General features: G+C 37.5%; 1 protein-coding gene across 10 annotated transcripts in view; it reads left to right on the top strand.

Annotated features, from left to right (window-relative positions):
• Lama2 (laminin subunit alpha 2) overlaps positions 1-15,706 on the top strand; it is a 586,947-nt gene that overhangs the window by 361,769 nt on the left and 209,472 nt on the right. For all 10 annotated transcript variants that reach the window (XM_087190273.1, XM_087190276.1, XM_087190275.1 and 7 more), the window contains 2 exons: positions 599-726; positions 7,688-7,774. In XM_087190273.1, coding sequence (XP_087046399.1) covers positions 599-726; positions 7,688-7,774 — 215 coding nt within the window. The remainder of the gene's footprint in view (positions 1-598; positions 727-7,687; positions 7,775-15,706) is intronic.

Below are 15,706 nucleotides of genomic sequence, written 5' to 3'. Positions count from 1 at the left end.
TATCCACGTCTTGTTTAAATTTTTTTTCAATTTTCTCTACCTTTAATTATTATTCAAGCGAAGTTCTCCCAGATGTGATATAGCAAAGCATTGTCCAGACCATCAGCATCCACCAAATTCAAAATTAATGTCTGAACTACGAGGGCACAGTCCTGGGGGATTTGTATGATTAGCTACAGTTCTCATTAAATCAGCAGTTTTAAGTTGTGCAATTGATTTTTACCTAGACTTAGCTACATTTTCCATTAAACATATGTCATTCGAGATCTATGACTATACATCACACACACACATAACACACACATGCACTAACATTCCCATAAGAATATAAAAGGAAATAAAATTTGCATAATAAAAATTATAATAAATTTTAGTCATCTTCGTGTAACAATGCATATGTTGAAACCATTATGTAGTTCATAAGCTAGATATTAAAGCAACTTTCAATGCCATTTCCCTGTTGTAAAATTGACCATTTAATGTGAAAAAATTGCTCTTCCTGGCAGAGAACAGACTAATGATTTTGTAGACCTATTTTTGGCCACATGTTACTGCTTGAGTCTAAAATAATGAACTCTGGTGTGCAATTTTTCCTCAGAACTGCAAGGGTCACACAGGTGGGCCCTACTGCAATCTGTGTCTTCCTGGTTTCTATGGTGATCCTACCCAAGGGACCTCTGAAGACTGCCAGCCCTGTGCCTGTCCACTCAATGCCCCATCCAATAAGTAAGTAACAAACCTGCCACACTGAGGAGTTTGGCAGCCAGTCTTAAAAGTGCACTTTTGATATCAAAGGTACCCTTTCTCATGCCCAACATAAATAGGCAGTAAATAGATACAGGAAAATTTCAGGACGGTGATATGATGTTTTTAAATGTAAAATCTTTAAAGTTGCGACTTTATTTCTAAGGATTTTTAATGTTTTGGCTCTAGTTTTGATTATTTAATAGCAAAAAGTTAGAACCCAATTTTAATTTCTAAACTATTTCCAAAGAGCACACATATGATCATTTGGTTTTATACTTCACCCTATTGATTTGTAAATCTTGGAAAAGCCGTAAACCTCTCAAAAGATAAAATGAAGGAATTCATCCAACTTATACCTGTCCCTGAATTCTCAGATAATTTTTCTCATATACACATATATGTATCTTTTAAAATTATTTAATGACACATATTATTTCATGACTTTATGAGTATCGAACTATGAATGATACTTTCTTATAACTTTTATAAACCATATATATAGTGAAAGTTTAATGCAAATTTCATACAGTTTCTTTTTAGGTATTTTTTTTGTAGTTATTTATGCAGTCCTAGAGCTATAATCTTTGAAACAGACTTTAAAATATACTTTAACTGCCTCTTCACTTTACCTTTTACCCTCTTCTCATATTTTGGGGAGTCCTCTATTTTAGTAACTTAAATTTACAAAAGTAAAGCCATCTATAGATAGACTCTGAAGCCAAATTTTTAAAATAAGGCATACTGCGGTTAAAAGATCAACAATTTTATTAATGAATAATTTTACATGACTATAATTTTATTTAGTTAGTTGTAATTTGTGATGCTGGAGATTGAAACTCAAGACCTCAGACATGCTAAGCACCTAACTCTAACTATAGTTTTAAATGAAACAAATTTATTTTTTGGAGAACCCTCTTAAAGGACAACTCAGTGCTTAGTAAAGTTCTTATTTATGCTATGCTGTTTGTCTATTATGCCAGCTGTTTTTCTAAACAAATGATAATGTTTGCAGAGAACTTAAATAATTTTTAAAATGAAATCTCTACTATGGTCTTTTAATATGAAGACTCAACCAAGTGGATCGTACCTTGAGATCTTCCCCAAGATGCTCCTAATTAAAATGGTCTTTTGTTAGTAGATTCAGTGACCACTACAGCTAAAGATCTTAAAAACAATTATATCATTAAGTTTAAAACTTCCTACCACTCAGCCTACACAAAATCTTTGTGCTTGTCTCCAACTACTCAGCTCTTCAGAGTTTTCCTCCTTACTCACAGTTTGGAAATGAAGAGGAAAGTACTAATATTTAATGAAAGAAGCCTACAATATTCTAGGCATTAGGCCGAGCACTAGATTTTGTTAATTAATCTTAAAAATTATTTCATCATGAAGATAATATTGCCCGCATTTTACAGATTTTTAAATGAATCCTTTGAGTGGAGATATAGCATTGTGGTACCAATTCTAGTTCAGATGTGGAGTCCCATACTTTTTAGCTGCCTGTCTCTTGGCAAATTACTTCAACTCACCATCAGTCATGATCATTGGACTTCTCATGGAGCTGTTGTGAAAATTACATAATTAAAATAAGCGACGCACCTAAAACAGTGATGGGATATGGTGAACTGTGGGCTGATTATTCAGTAACTTGCTCAGGAGTCATCGCGTAATCATATCAAATTGGAATTTAACTTTATCGCCCATGTGCTTCCCAGTCCTCTGCAGTATACAGCGAGGGCTTTCAAACACTACACCCTGAATTTCAAGTGTTAACCCTAAAAGTGATGAATTTATTTACCAGGTAAGTGGTGTTATTTAGCAAGACACCAAGAAAGTGAGAAATTGGTTTAATGTGTGTTAGTGACCAGGACATCGCCAGAGCTTGAAGCACCAGCACAGACAGGCACAGAACGGAAGGCCTTTTGGCTTTTGAAGAAGAAGGGAAGAGGGGAAGCTACTGGAAAATCAGTAAGACAAGAAATGTAATAAATGCCTTCATAATGAATGGTTACTCAGCCAGGTCTTGTTTAATATGACTCAACACTTGCTATGGGTTGCTCAAATGCAGCACTAGGTCACACTTGCAGAAGCCCTTCAGTCACTATGGCTGAGGGGCATTCTCCAAAGCATCCGGGACACTTGAAATGCATTGTTCTGTACGCATCTCCACGGAGAAGAGCGGAGGGCATGTACCTGAGGGTTCTTTCTCAGCACTTCTCATCTCCTTCTCTGCCAAAAAGTTGTCAGCATCAGCATAGCCCTCAGTTCAGTAGAGCTGACCATTCATTGGGTGAATCCTAACCTAATACATCTGTAAAATAATCGATTGAATACATAGACCCTATGGGTTTCTCATGAAGATTGACCAACATAAATGGAGAGAGGCCATTGGAGAAAGTACCTTGCTTTAGTAATTATAGGCACATATGATCCATTCTTCCCTGTATATTTGCTGTGTTTCTACTGGGTAATGGATTCTACTTGTGTTGTTTCTGAATAAAAAATAAATTCAGCAAACAATAAAGCACCATTGGTCTTTGAAAAAGGGATTTGGGCCCCCGAATCCACTGATGATATTTCCTAAAACATATGTGTTGCAATTCAGTTTAATTATACTAATGTTGATTTTTTTAACAACTAAAACCACACAATAATAATACCAGTAACATCAAGCATTTAGAGATTATTCAATTATAAGAGGTTTTCAAATTACAGTAAATAATTATTAAATAACTAAATAATTTTATTTTTAGTAGTACAACTGGGATGTGAATAGTAGCTTTTTTAGATTCTAGATTTAATTGTGGTATTTCTTAAGCAGAAAAAGAATCTGTGATAATCCAGTTAGTTTGTAAGTCCTTTAAATTTTGTGGTTAGAATCATACAGTCTTTCACAGTGAAAACAGTAGAAAATTATCATAGTTTATCTGCACAAATGTGATGTGAAAAATTCATTTTAATGTAGCTACCTATATATTTTCATGAAAAAAATCATTAAACAGTGACCTAGGGAAACTATCCTTTTAAAAATGTTTTTTTTTGTAACTACTGTTTTAATCTGAGTTAGGAACTCAGAGGCATAAACTGAATATTCACATATAATCCAAAAAAAGGAATTTGAATTTCTACAGGTTATTCAGGGGCAAAAAAGAAAGAAAAAGAAGTAAAGGTTGATGCAACCTTCATCTGAAGTCTAAGGCTCAGTGATAGCTTAACCTTGGTGATTTATCTATTTAATCCCTGGTCATAAATCTTATAGATCACAAGCATTTTGGCTCCAAATTTCTTAGATAATATTGCTAAATAAATCAAGTGTGTTGGGAGATAGAGATAGACTGTTATAATTATTATGATGTATGAATACAGACAAGCATATTATATTTAAATTATACATATATATCAACTTCAACTACTTACGGTATCCACTGTTTGCTTGACCTTTCATCTTAGTGATGTATATATTCTAGCTAAAGATTCTAACAATGTAGTGAAATTTACGTTTGCTTCTCTAGAGAAGCAAATAAAATTGTAAATATCAAATGCTTTACAGTCATTAATTTTCAGTATCATGTAGATTATTGTTTAAATAAGACCTGAAAGAGACACATGAGTGTCTGCCCTCAGATATTTAGGATGTATTTGAATAGACAATGTTATAGCTTTCATCAGTTATGTGATAAAGCTAGAGAGAGTCTCGGAACAGGGCTAGGTGAGAAGAAGGCCTTCAGTGAGCTCTATCCACCACTCTGGTTCTCAGTACGACTGCTTTATGTGCATCAGGAAGCCAAAAGTTTAGTTTGTAAAGAAATGAACATTCTAGAGCTGGCCTTTGGACTCTCTCAAAAGGATATATTGAATTATTGCTGTTAAAATTAGTATTTATAACTGCAACCAAGATGAGATAAATTTAAATTTTTTGAAGAAAGCTAATTTTAGCTATGTGTATGTATTCACTTATATGAACACATATACATGCGTTCACTTACATAACCATATTTATATAGAGAGAGACAAAAAGAAACAGAAGAGGGAGAGAGTGAGCAAGTAAAAGACGTGTAAAAAGCTACGTTATGTAAATATCTATGCTTGGTCATTAGTAGAAACTGTGCATATACAGATCCTTACCAATTATTCCAGCAACAGTTTCCCTTCTTTCCCATGTTTGTGAGAAATGATTGCTATTCTTAACTCTCCTGTGCCTTCAGCATGAGCTGAATCATCCAGGAAACAAAACATTCTCTCAGCTGGTGTTGAGTGAGCCAAATAGTGTTCAGTGTCACAACCATGAAATCACTTGAAATCGGCAATGAACTTACTCTCTGGATCACAGAATAGCTAGATTTCTGTTTCAGCCAAAAGCAATGCTAAATTACTACATTTGCCAATACAAATTCTGTAGGAATTTTTTGTATTGCGTGTTCATTCTCCATTCTGATTTTATTCTTGTTGTTGAATGCCATCTTCTGCCATAGCTGTAACAGCAGTAAAGGAGTGGATCTTCTGTTTATGTTATTTAAAGAATTTCAAAGCATGAATTCAGGTATTTCTCAAGAGGTGATTGTACTTGGACGCATGATACCGAGCATTTGTATTAAACTCACGTAGTTCTCACGAGTGGGTTTGAGTGATAATTGGTTATATGGAGAAGACAGTATCAATTTGAGAATCTTAAGTCCTGGACCCCATGCTAAATTCTCCTGAGAATTAGTTTATGACTTTGGAAAAGAAAAATTATGCATGCCTCAACCGGCTCATAGAATTGTGTGTTCTGCAAAGACTTAGTCAAATCTAATATAGTGTTATTGCTTAAGTTTTTCCTGAAAAAAAAAGTAATGATTTTTGTCAGGGAGCACATTTTATTTGAATTCTGTTGGTTTTAAATGACAGGTAAGTGTTTTATAAGAATTTAAAATCAATTTTCTAAATAGTTTTAAAGTGTCAGAAGCCTTGTCAATCGCCCCTGACATGTCTTATGGTGGACGGATTTAGAAGTCTAAAATATAACTGGGAAGTGTTTGCCACAGGGTGGCAAACTTCAGGTTTCCAGTCGGAGTCCCTTTCTCCATAGATGTTGAGATGGTTATAGGATGCCGATTTCCAAACAAGACAGGCATGAACTGCAGAGATTTGTCAAAATCTAGGTACTTCTTTGTGTTTGCAAACAATAACAAAGCACTTTTAAGGGTGGGATAAAACCTCATCTCTTTCCATTTAGACATGTGCCCCTTCAGTGCCAACACCCATCTGCCGAGGTGGTTACCCATGTGGGGCCTCTTGCAGTCATGTGTGGCAGGGACAGATCCTAGGCTGGGTGCCCAGAGCAGCCACCAGAACCCCATAATGTGGGACCCTTTACCTGCATAATAGTTATAAACTCAAGTTAACCTAGACCAGGTTTTCTCCCCGACCCAGTAGATTTCATTTATATTGCTGCTGAATCGAATCCTTCAAATAATGGGTCTACTTGATTCTAGTAGCTTTGCATTATGAAGAAAATATAAATTATCAAATTTTTATGGGACTACTATGAGTTAGGCTAGAATAATATTGTTCAAAATTAATATCCATGATCTGACCTGCACCAAAGTTAAAAAAAATTCCAAAGTCATGTAAGTGTTAGGAGCAGAACAAGATGGGGATGTGTGGTATTTAATTTGTTGTTCTCCCTTTAATTCATTTAGCCATCAAACAAGCCTCTACTGAATTGTGCTGTCATATATAATAGAAAATAAATCTATTTGGGAAAACATAATAGGTGAAAGATTAATTGAGGACATTTGCCTTTAAAATCGTAGAGCAATATAGAATGTAAAAACATCGATAGAGTGTTGGAGAGACTGGAGAGAGTCATAGTGGATGGGGTAGGGGTGGTCAATGGCACTGAGTTAACGGAGAACAAGAAGTTCCGGTGTGCTGTTGTGTAGTAGGGTTGCTATAAATAACAACAACATGCTGCCCATTAAAAAATGTGGAAGAGTGGATTTCACAAGTTTTCCCCATAAGGAAATAATAAATACTTTAGGAAATGGAGATGCTTAACATAATTTAAACATTATACAATGTGCACTATAAGATATTACATCTCACCCCATTCATAGCCACCATTTTTATGTATCTCAAAGAGACATTTTCAAAAATTGGAAATCAGCAGAAGTCACAGAATTCAAAATAGCTAAGGGCTCTTGTGGGAGCCAGCCACAGCCCCATGCCAAGGTGCCCATCTGGGGTGAGCTTGAAGCAGGAGGGTGCCTCTGCCAGGCCCAGGAGAAGTGAATCTAGCAGAAGACTCCAGCTCTGTTACTTCAGACGCCAATCAGAAATGTATTCAAAGAGAGGCAAATTTTGTAAATGTTGACGTTGTTTTCTTTGGTTTTATCATATGCTTATGTAGAATGGGGCTCCAGTCTCTTCTGAATGTGTCCTGATCAGTGTAGCAGCCTGTCTGTGAGGAAGAAGACACAAGAGCTATACACACACACCCCGTGCAGGGGACTGGACAGTCCCCCTGCTGCTGCTACAGCCACTGCTGTATCCTGAATTTCCCACAACTGCTCCATTTTTTCAAGGCTGCTTCTACTTCAGTGAGATTTAGCCAGAGAGAAGGTTTATGAGGCTGTGTTTGGTCAGGCCTATGGAGTCCCTATAAGCAGCTGGATATTCGCTCTTGTCACCAATGACCCCAGACCCAGAATAGCCAACAGCCAGCTACCACCATGTCATAGGGGTACTGCTGTTCTCTGGGCTGTGCCCATGCCTGCAGAAATAGCGAAGTCATTTCATCCTCCGCTGGCCAGACCCCAATCTCTATGTGTGTGACAAGAATCGCTGCTCTGGACCATTTTGCCATAGCAGGAGTGAAGAAAGAGAGTGTACATATGCTGCAAATGACTTTGTCTATGTGCTTTCTCCTTGTTCCTGTTGTTTCCCAACATCATCATAGCTTTAGCCCGACCTGCCACTTAGACCGGAGTCTTGGGCTGATCTGTGACGAATGCCCGGTTGGGTACACAGGACCACGCTGTGAGAGGTAAGCATGCATTACCCCGTCTTGCAAGATGACTTTCTCCCTGGGAGTTATAAAAGCACAGGCATCATCATCCACTACTCTACCCCAGAAAGGGATCCAATCTCAATGAAATGAAGCTTTTTTTATCACACTAGTCAAACCAATGCATTATATTTTTATAGTTTATTTATTCTCCAGCAATTGCTCTATAAATCTTCATTCACTCAGAGAATATCTGATTAATGTTTTAATCGTAAAGGTTAAGCATTAACCTACAATCTTTCTAAAAAGTATTGCTCAAGTGGAAAGTGGTGCACTTCAAGATTTATCTTACTGTCTACCATTGGCATCATTTATTTTTCATAATTAGCTTTTTGTCCTCAAAATGTGACTTATATTCTTAATTCATAGTTCAGAAAGTGGTCCCATAATTTACTTTAAATACATTTGAAAAGAGAAACAAAATATAGTGTATTACTATGATTTATAGTCTCTTGGAATGATTCCTACACCAGTATTTAAATTCCTGTTGATTTCGTTGATTTGCTGTGCAGTGGAACATAATTTGTGTAATTCTATTTCTTCTTGAGATAGTTTTGAAGGAATGGCTTTACCATATACCCCACCTCCATATAAAATGGTACCAGCTCCCCCTTTGATATACTGTACTATTGTGGAAAATAACAACCTTTCTCTGGTTTAGCACTGAAAACAGTCCCCTTTGCTGCCATCACTGGGGACCATAGGGGCCTTCACTGCTCATTACCAAGGTAACCACAAACAGGCCTACTTCCGCCTGTTTTTCTGGTCTCCTTGGCAGTCATCATGCCTATTTCAACTAGGGTGCATGAAGTTAATGAGGCAGAAGTCAACCACCCAGAGAGAATTTAGCTAGCTACTAGCATTCAGCAGACAAAGTGCCTGTGACAGCCTCTACCAGCAGTAAATACTATCTGTGAATATGGTAGCATCTCTAAATCAGCAATGGAGCAAAAGGAGTGGAATTAGAAGGATTTATTTGTAATTGAGAAACTGGAAGCCTTTAACTGTGTTTTTGTAAAGAGAAGCATGTGTACATTACTTATTAGAGTCTTATTATCATAGCAGAGCATATCATTCCCAAGACAGATTTATATCAAGTGTCTACACCACTCCTCCTCAAGCTCACTATAGGCAACTGTTTTTAGCAACCGAAAACTGACAGCTGCTCTCTCATGCAGGACCATTAAATACACTTAGCTAGGTGAGCATAAGCTCTGATTTGTTTCTATTACTTTCCTCCATGTGCATATTACATAATAGTTTCCGGACCATGTACCATTCAAAAGGCTGCATCTTATTTAACAAATACCTGCTTCGCAGCCACCATGGACAGAGCTATGCACTGGAGATAAACAGATGCATGGTGCTATCCCTCCCTCCAGCAGCTCACCTCTCAGGTAGGTATTACCGGTGAGATTGGTCACCTGTTCTGGAGAGAATTCTAACTGAGCGATAAAAACTCACCAAGGAAAGAAATACCTGACAGGAAGCATGATTTCCTGTCTAAAATCTGTATTCATGCAATTCAAAAGAAGATAGAAAGATAGACATGCAGGGTAGCAAATGGCATATCTCCTCTCCAACTCAAGCTTTTCAGCAATAAAGAAAAAATTGGCAGCTAAGATTACATAGATGAAGGATATTATCCTTTTCTAGCAAGAGTTTGGATTAGGATCTCCTAGGAATCTTCAGGATTTAAAATTTCAGCATATTTAGGTGAGCCAAAAGTCCATTAGGTAAATAAAAATATTAGCGAAAACATTTTTGAGAGGTACACGTTGGAAAGGTGAGAAAGTTCTGTTTGGACTAAAAATCTCTCAGTCAAACCATTGTTGAAGTAATTTGTGTGATCACAATGCACACCATTTCCACACAATTGGCATTTTAAAACTGGATTTCTGTGACTGCGTAAGTTTGAGAAGTATCCATTAGTTAAAAGTTTCAGCTTGTCCTGTGAAGAAATCTGATGAATTTGCTTAGCATAGCATTCCCTATACATGTGGCCTTAAATCTTCCCCTTTTATTATATAGCATGAATATGTCTCAGACTGTAGCTCAGGTAGACAATAATCATAATATTGTCCTACTTACCTCAAATTAGTTTCTATTTCGAACCTCATTCTCTATTTGTAGGAAATGTGTGAGCTTGGAAACATGGCCTCAGCCTACTTAGTTTTCACCTTTCCCTACTAGTGATGTTGAATCAAAGTTCTAAAAAGTATACCCCATACCAAGGGGCCCACGTGCATGGCTGTGGGTAGTGGGTGGGTGTGCAAATGAGTGTGAACCAAGGGAAACACAGCAGAACCAGCCAGTGCCGAGTAATGCATATCAGCGCCTTTCTGCTGACCTGTTCCTCATTCCGATTACCTCTCTCTTTGTATCTGTCAACTCTTTCCACTACTTTCTTTCCACGTTCACCACCACTTCTACTATAATCACTTTTCCATGTATCTTTCCATTTTTCGTTCAGGGGAAGATTATAGGGTAGGTACTACATTCATGGATCATCACTTCTAGAGCCCCAAATCTAGGAGTTCCCTATGTTTCTCCACTTTCTCTATGAAATGTCTTCACTTAAGAATGCATTACATGATGGTCTCACTTCTTGAATTGACGGAGTATATTAGCTTTCCAATTGCTAGACAATACCTGACACCCCCCACTTAAACCAGGAGAGGTTTCATTTGGCTCACATTTTAGGGGGGTTCAGTCTATGGTCAGCTGGCTCCAGGGCAGAAATACCATGGCAGAAGGGCCTGGTGGAGCAAAGCTGCTTAGTTCATGGTGGCCAGGAAGCAGAGCAGGGGCACAGTGCCAGAGAGGAAGGGACCAGGGACCATACATTACTCAAAGTCACGCCTCCTTGACCACCCGGAACATGGAATAATGTGCTCTACTAATCTCCTGGGCATTTCTTAAGCCAATCAAATTGACACAGTTAAAGTTAACCATCACAGGGACTAAAGAAAAATAATAAACTAGAGGATGGCAAAAGTCAATACAGCAAAATAATGACTGATACTCTCTCAAGTGCAGAATGCTAGTTACAGTTTGGAAATATTAATCTGGATCCAAGGCACCTTCCCCTTTGAGATATCACTGCTTAGCTGAGGAGTATTTAACAAGAGAGAAAGAAGAGAATCAGAGTGAGGGTAGCAGCTATGCATCATGACACTTTCCTAAGATTGTTGGCTTTTGTTGTGTGAACAATCAGAGAACAAAATGGAAAAGCGGAGAGACAGCATCCTGAAGGGCAAAAGGTTAGCACTGGAGAATCAAGAAGAATTAAGAACATAGTGAAAGTAGTTATTTTCAGAATAAGTACTCTCAGCAACATGTCATGGACCGTGGAGAAAAACTTTTATAAAGACTGATAAGTTTACTCAGTGAATTCCACAGGACAACTTGAAATATGGGAATATGGTGCATTCCTTAAGCCTGTCTGCTCCTCAGTTACAGATTTCCTCTCCTCTCCTCTCTGCTCTCCTCTCCTTTTTCTCCTCCTCCTCTTCCTCCTCCTCCTCTTCCTTCTCCTCCTTTCCCTTCTATGTTTTTTCACGTTTCATTTTCAGACAGGATCTCCTTAAGTTTCTACAAGTTGACCAGATGGGGCTTGAATTTGTAACCCTAGGCCTCAGCCTCCGAGAGTGCTGGGATTTCAGGTGTGCAACACCACGCCCAGTCTCTGCTGGCAACTTGGCAATAACTCCTCCCTAAGTGAGGAGAGAGAGGCACCATCATGATCACTTCCACAGCTCCCACTGAGACTACAGAAGAAATTGGACCTAGTTGCCTGAAATTTAAAAAACCCACATATAATTTTATTCACCTGATTCCTGTTTGACACTGAGGAACTACCTTTTGCTTTTTAATTTCAACTCAAAAATCCTGTATAGCTATATCTGCATCTGGAACATCTGGGTGTGGCCCAAACCTGACTACCCTCAGATAATGCTGCAGATGACAGTTGCCACTGGTATTGGTGTCTCCTTTGCCCTCGGGTCCCGGAAAAAAGCAGGGGTGGTACCAATCACAGAAGGAGGATGCTGCTTCCACCCTGGCAGCACCATCAGCAGAATCCTGACTCCACCTGAGGTTCCACGAGGCTGCTGGTGGTGACTGTGCCGACTTTGTGCTGCACAGAAGCCCTGGGGGAAGCAGCGCCTGGGGGCTTGGATCTGAGGAGAGCTTCATGCCCACTCTCCCTGGCGCTGTGCCTGGGTGCCCGCGGGGGTCCACAGTCTCTCTGTTTTTTTCTAGTTTGCACATAGATGCCATAGAAGGAAGCAGCTCTCTGTCTTGAGAGATTAAGGCACATGGGGGTGGGTGGTAATACCAGCAGATGACAGCACAACCACACCACTGTATGCCCTGGCCACCTTCGCCAGTGCCTGTCCCAGTGCTGTTCCCTCTGCCTGGAAGATGGCAGTCCTGCCACTCCTCTGCTGAGGCTCACCCCATTCAGCTCCTAAGTGTAGGTTCTGTCACCCTAAGGAAGCCTTTCACGGTAGCCCTGACATGTGTAGGTCGCCCTTTTGTGCCCCGTGTTGGCACTTGAGCATCTCCAGATGTTCTGCTTCTACTCTCTTTGTTTTAGTGCATGTTTGCAATGTTAGTGTTCGCCTTCCTTGTGTGGAGTTGGCACCTGCACGTAATAAGTCTCACTTCCTCTTTTCATCGCTTCCCTCTCCTTCTGCCTCCCCATTCCATCTCTTGATCACCTGGTCATTTAAGAAAGACCTGTCTCCCTACTTCCCATTCTATCCTTTATTTTGCTCTTCATAACTTGGTTTCTCATATAAAAGAAACCATGCCATATTCAGCTTCTGTGTCTGATTTATTTCACTTAACTTTATGGTCTCAAGGTGCATCTTCTTTATGGCAAAGTAGTACTCCATTGGGTGGAAGTACCACATTTTCTTTATGCATTCGTCTGTTGATGGACATATAGATGGCTTCCAAGATTTAGCTGTTGTGAATTGTGCTGCTATAAACATGGGTATGTATGTATCACTATAAGGCGATGTCTAACTCTTTCAGGTACCTAGAAAGGAAATATCTGGGTCTGATGGAGTTTTTAATTTTAGTTTTTTGAGGAACCTCCATACTGATTTCTATAATGGGTGTACTAGTTCACATTCCTACCAACAGTGTAGAAGGGTTTCTTTATCTCCACAATCTCATCACCATTTGTTATTATTTGATTTCTTGATGGTGGCCAATCTTGCAGAGTTAAGATGAAATCTCAATGTTGTTTTGACTTGCCTTTCTCTAATGGCTGGTGATGTTGAGCATCTCTTCATGTATTTATGGCCCATTTGTACTTCTTCTGTGAAGTGTCTATTCATTTCACTGTTCATTTTTGACTGTGTCTTTTATTTTTGGGTCTCTAATTTTTTGAGTTCTGTATACATTTTAGCGATTAGCCCTCCATTTGAGGAATGACCATTACACTTTTAATTCACACCTCTTGTCTGTAGATCATAGGATAAAGACTGTGCCTTATTTATATGAGTGTCATATAGAAGTACTCAGTGGGTTTTCTTTGGGGGGGGCAAGATGAAAAGGTGAAAGAAAAAGAAAATAGGGATGTAAGCCACAAATATTGCTGAATATATTTTTTGAACAGAGTGAGATTAAAGCTCCATTAGTTTTGTTGCTTTCTTTTTCTCATTTTTCTCTCCACATCTGGCATTCATTTATCTCTCTCTCTCTCTCTCTCTCCCTCCCTCCCTCCCTCCCTCCCTCCCTCTCTCTCTCTCTTCATTATTCCTAAATTACCAATAGCAGAAACTAAATTACATAACTAATGCATGTTATCTGGAATTCTGTTTACATTTTAAAGGGTATCTTTTTAAAATATTGCAAATTGATCTGAAAAAGTTAACAAATGTGAAAAGTGAACAGTGACTTTTTACATTAAGATGGCTATCTTTAACAAGTAATTCAATAAACAATTTTTATGTGAATTTAATAAAATATGTTTTAGAACTGAACATGAGTGAGAGGGCTCGAGATCTCACATTGCAATTAGTTTTGATAGAGAGAAAAATCTAAGAAGCTGGAAAGGTCCAGAGGGCTGTAATTTTAACTAATTTTAATTAGATGAATCTAAATTGGACAGACTATATAATGCTATTATTATTAATAAAATTATATGATTAGCTGCATTACCTTTCCTGACCCTGAAATTACTTTCAATTCCCAATGAGACATTTTATAAGTCTCAATAAATGCTACTCTACACAAGAACGTGCACACATGTACATCTGTGATGGAACAAAATGACCCCCAGAAACTGGTCCTGTGTTAATGAAGTGCCGTAGGAATTTTCTATCATGAGTATCCACACATTTTCCTTACATGTCCTGTAATAAAAATGAAAGACACTTCTTTTTTATTTTACTTAATTACAGAATTTTCTCTATGGACTGAGTTTTAGTTGTTATAGGAGAATTTTGGACTTATTAATTGGTATCTGTGTTAAGAAAAATTCACAGATCTTTTTATATAATGCCATCTCTCCTGAGGGCACTAAGTCATTTTGAAAAATAGGAATGGAAAATAATAGGTGTTTGTTGACTATGATAATGATCCCTGTACATCCTTATTCTAAAAGAAGTGAAGTCACTGTTTTAGAGATAAACAAAATGAGATATGAATATATATGGATGTAATTGTAAGCTCTGAATATCAAATGAGGCAAGAAGAATGAGGTTAAAATTCAAAAGGAACTTATTATTTTATTACATTATCCTCCTGAAGGGATTGCAGGAGATTTTATGCTCTAAATTGTTATTCTGTATTTCACAACAGAACTGATCCATAATTATATTTGTGGGAAGCAATATTCTTTTAAGCTATGTTTATACAATGTTCACAATTTTACAAACCATTTTGTGAATATAATTAAAGCTATTAATCTCATTTAAAAATTATGATACATTAAATCTTTTAGATTATTAAGACCTATAAATTTTCTGGAAAACTTAGGCTAAACCATGTATCTTACTAAATGACTGACTTAGTACCATAATTGTAGTGTTATTAATGTATCCTCAACATGGCATACTGGATTTAAACCATTTCTACTTCAAGTGGCAGAGAGCCTTTCTCTAAAAAATATCTTCCCTATCTGTGAGCAGATTATCTTAAATATTGTATAGAGGTAATTATATTCTCCTGCATTATTTTTGTTTTCTTTCAATTTTGACCCTTGCTGCAAGAGTTTGTTTTGATAAAATGACATAGAGCCAGCCTGACCACAAACCAGATGCCCTGTGTTATCTCTCCTTTTGCAGATGTGTCTTAATATGAAGCCTATGGGAATGTAACTGAAAGAAATGACAGAACAGAATGTAAACAAGTTCTACTGATAAGGATTTATCTGTGAATCTATAACATTAAGAAACATTTTAAAACAACATTTAGATCAAAGAAAATTTGATACTATAATTTTTAAAAATCTGTGCCATGCTTTATAAATAATACAACATGTAAAAATAGTTTTCGTTGGTTAAAAAAAGAGACTTGTTGTTTGCTAATATAAATTGAGAGCACAATTTAGCATTACCTTATGATATTGTATTATAATAGGCAAGCACAACTATTTAGACTTCCTGTTAATAAAGACTCTCCGTTGAATATCTGCCACTGAATCCATACACAAATACATGCAAACCAAATATTAATTCAGAGATACCCACAGCCCCCAAACAAATAACAATAACAATCTTGAGTCACAATTTCCATTTAATTCTGAACTCTTACTACTGAATTTCCTTGTGAACCTGTTTCTTCCTAACAAGCTCTTGCTGCAAAAACAATAAAAAATGTGAACTGTGCATATTTGTACAGAAAACAACCAATTGGAGTAGAGACACATGATATGTTTTACTACAAAGGCTT

This window comes from Heterocephalus glaber, unplaced genomic scaffold, assembly GCF_053883595.1.
Source record: "Heterocephalus glaber isolate CG9 unplaced genomic scaffold, H.glaber_assembly_v1.0 deba00001550, whole genome shotgun sequence".
Lineage (NCBI taxonomy): Eukaryota > Metazoa > Chordata > Mammalia > Rodentia > Bathyergidae > Heterocephalus > Heterocephalus glaber.
Note: the sequence above shows the minus strand (reverse complement) of the source record. Positions and strands in the feature narration are given on the sequence as shown.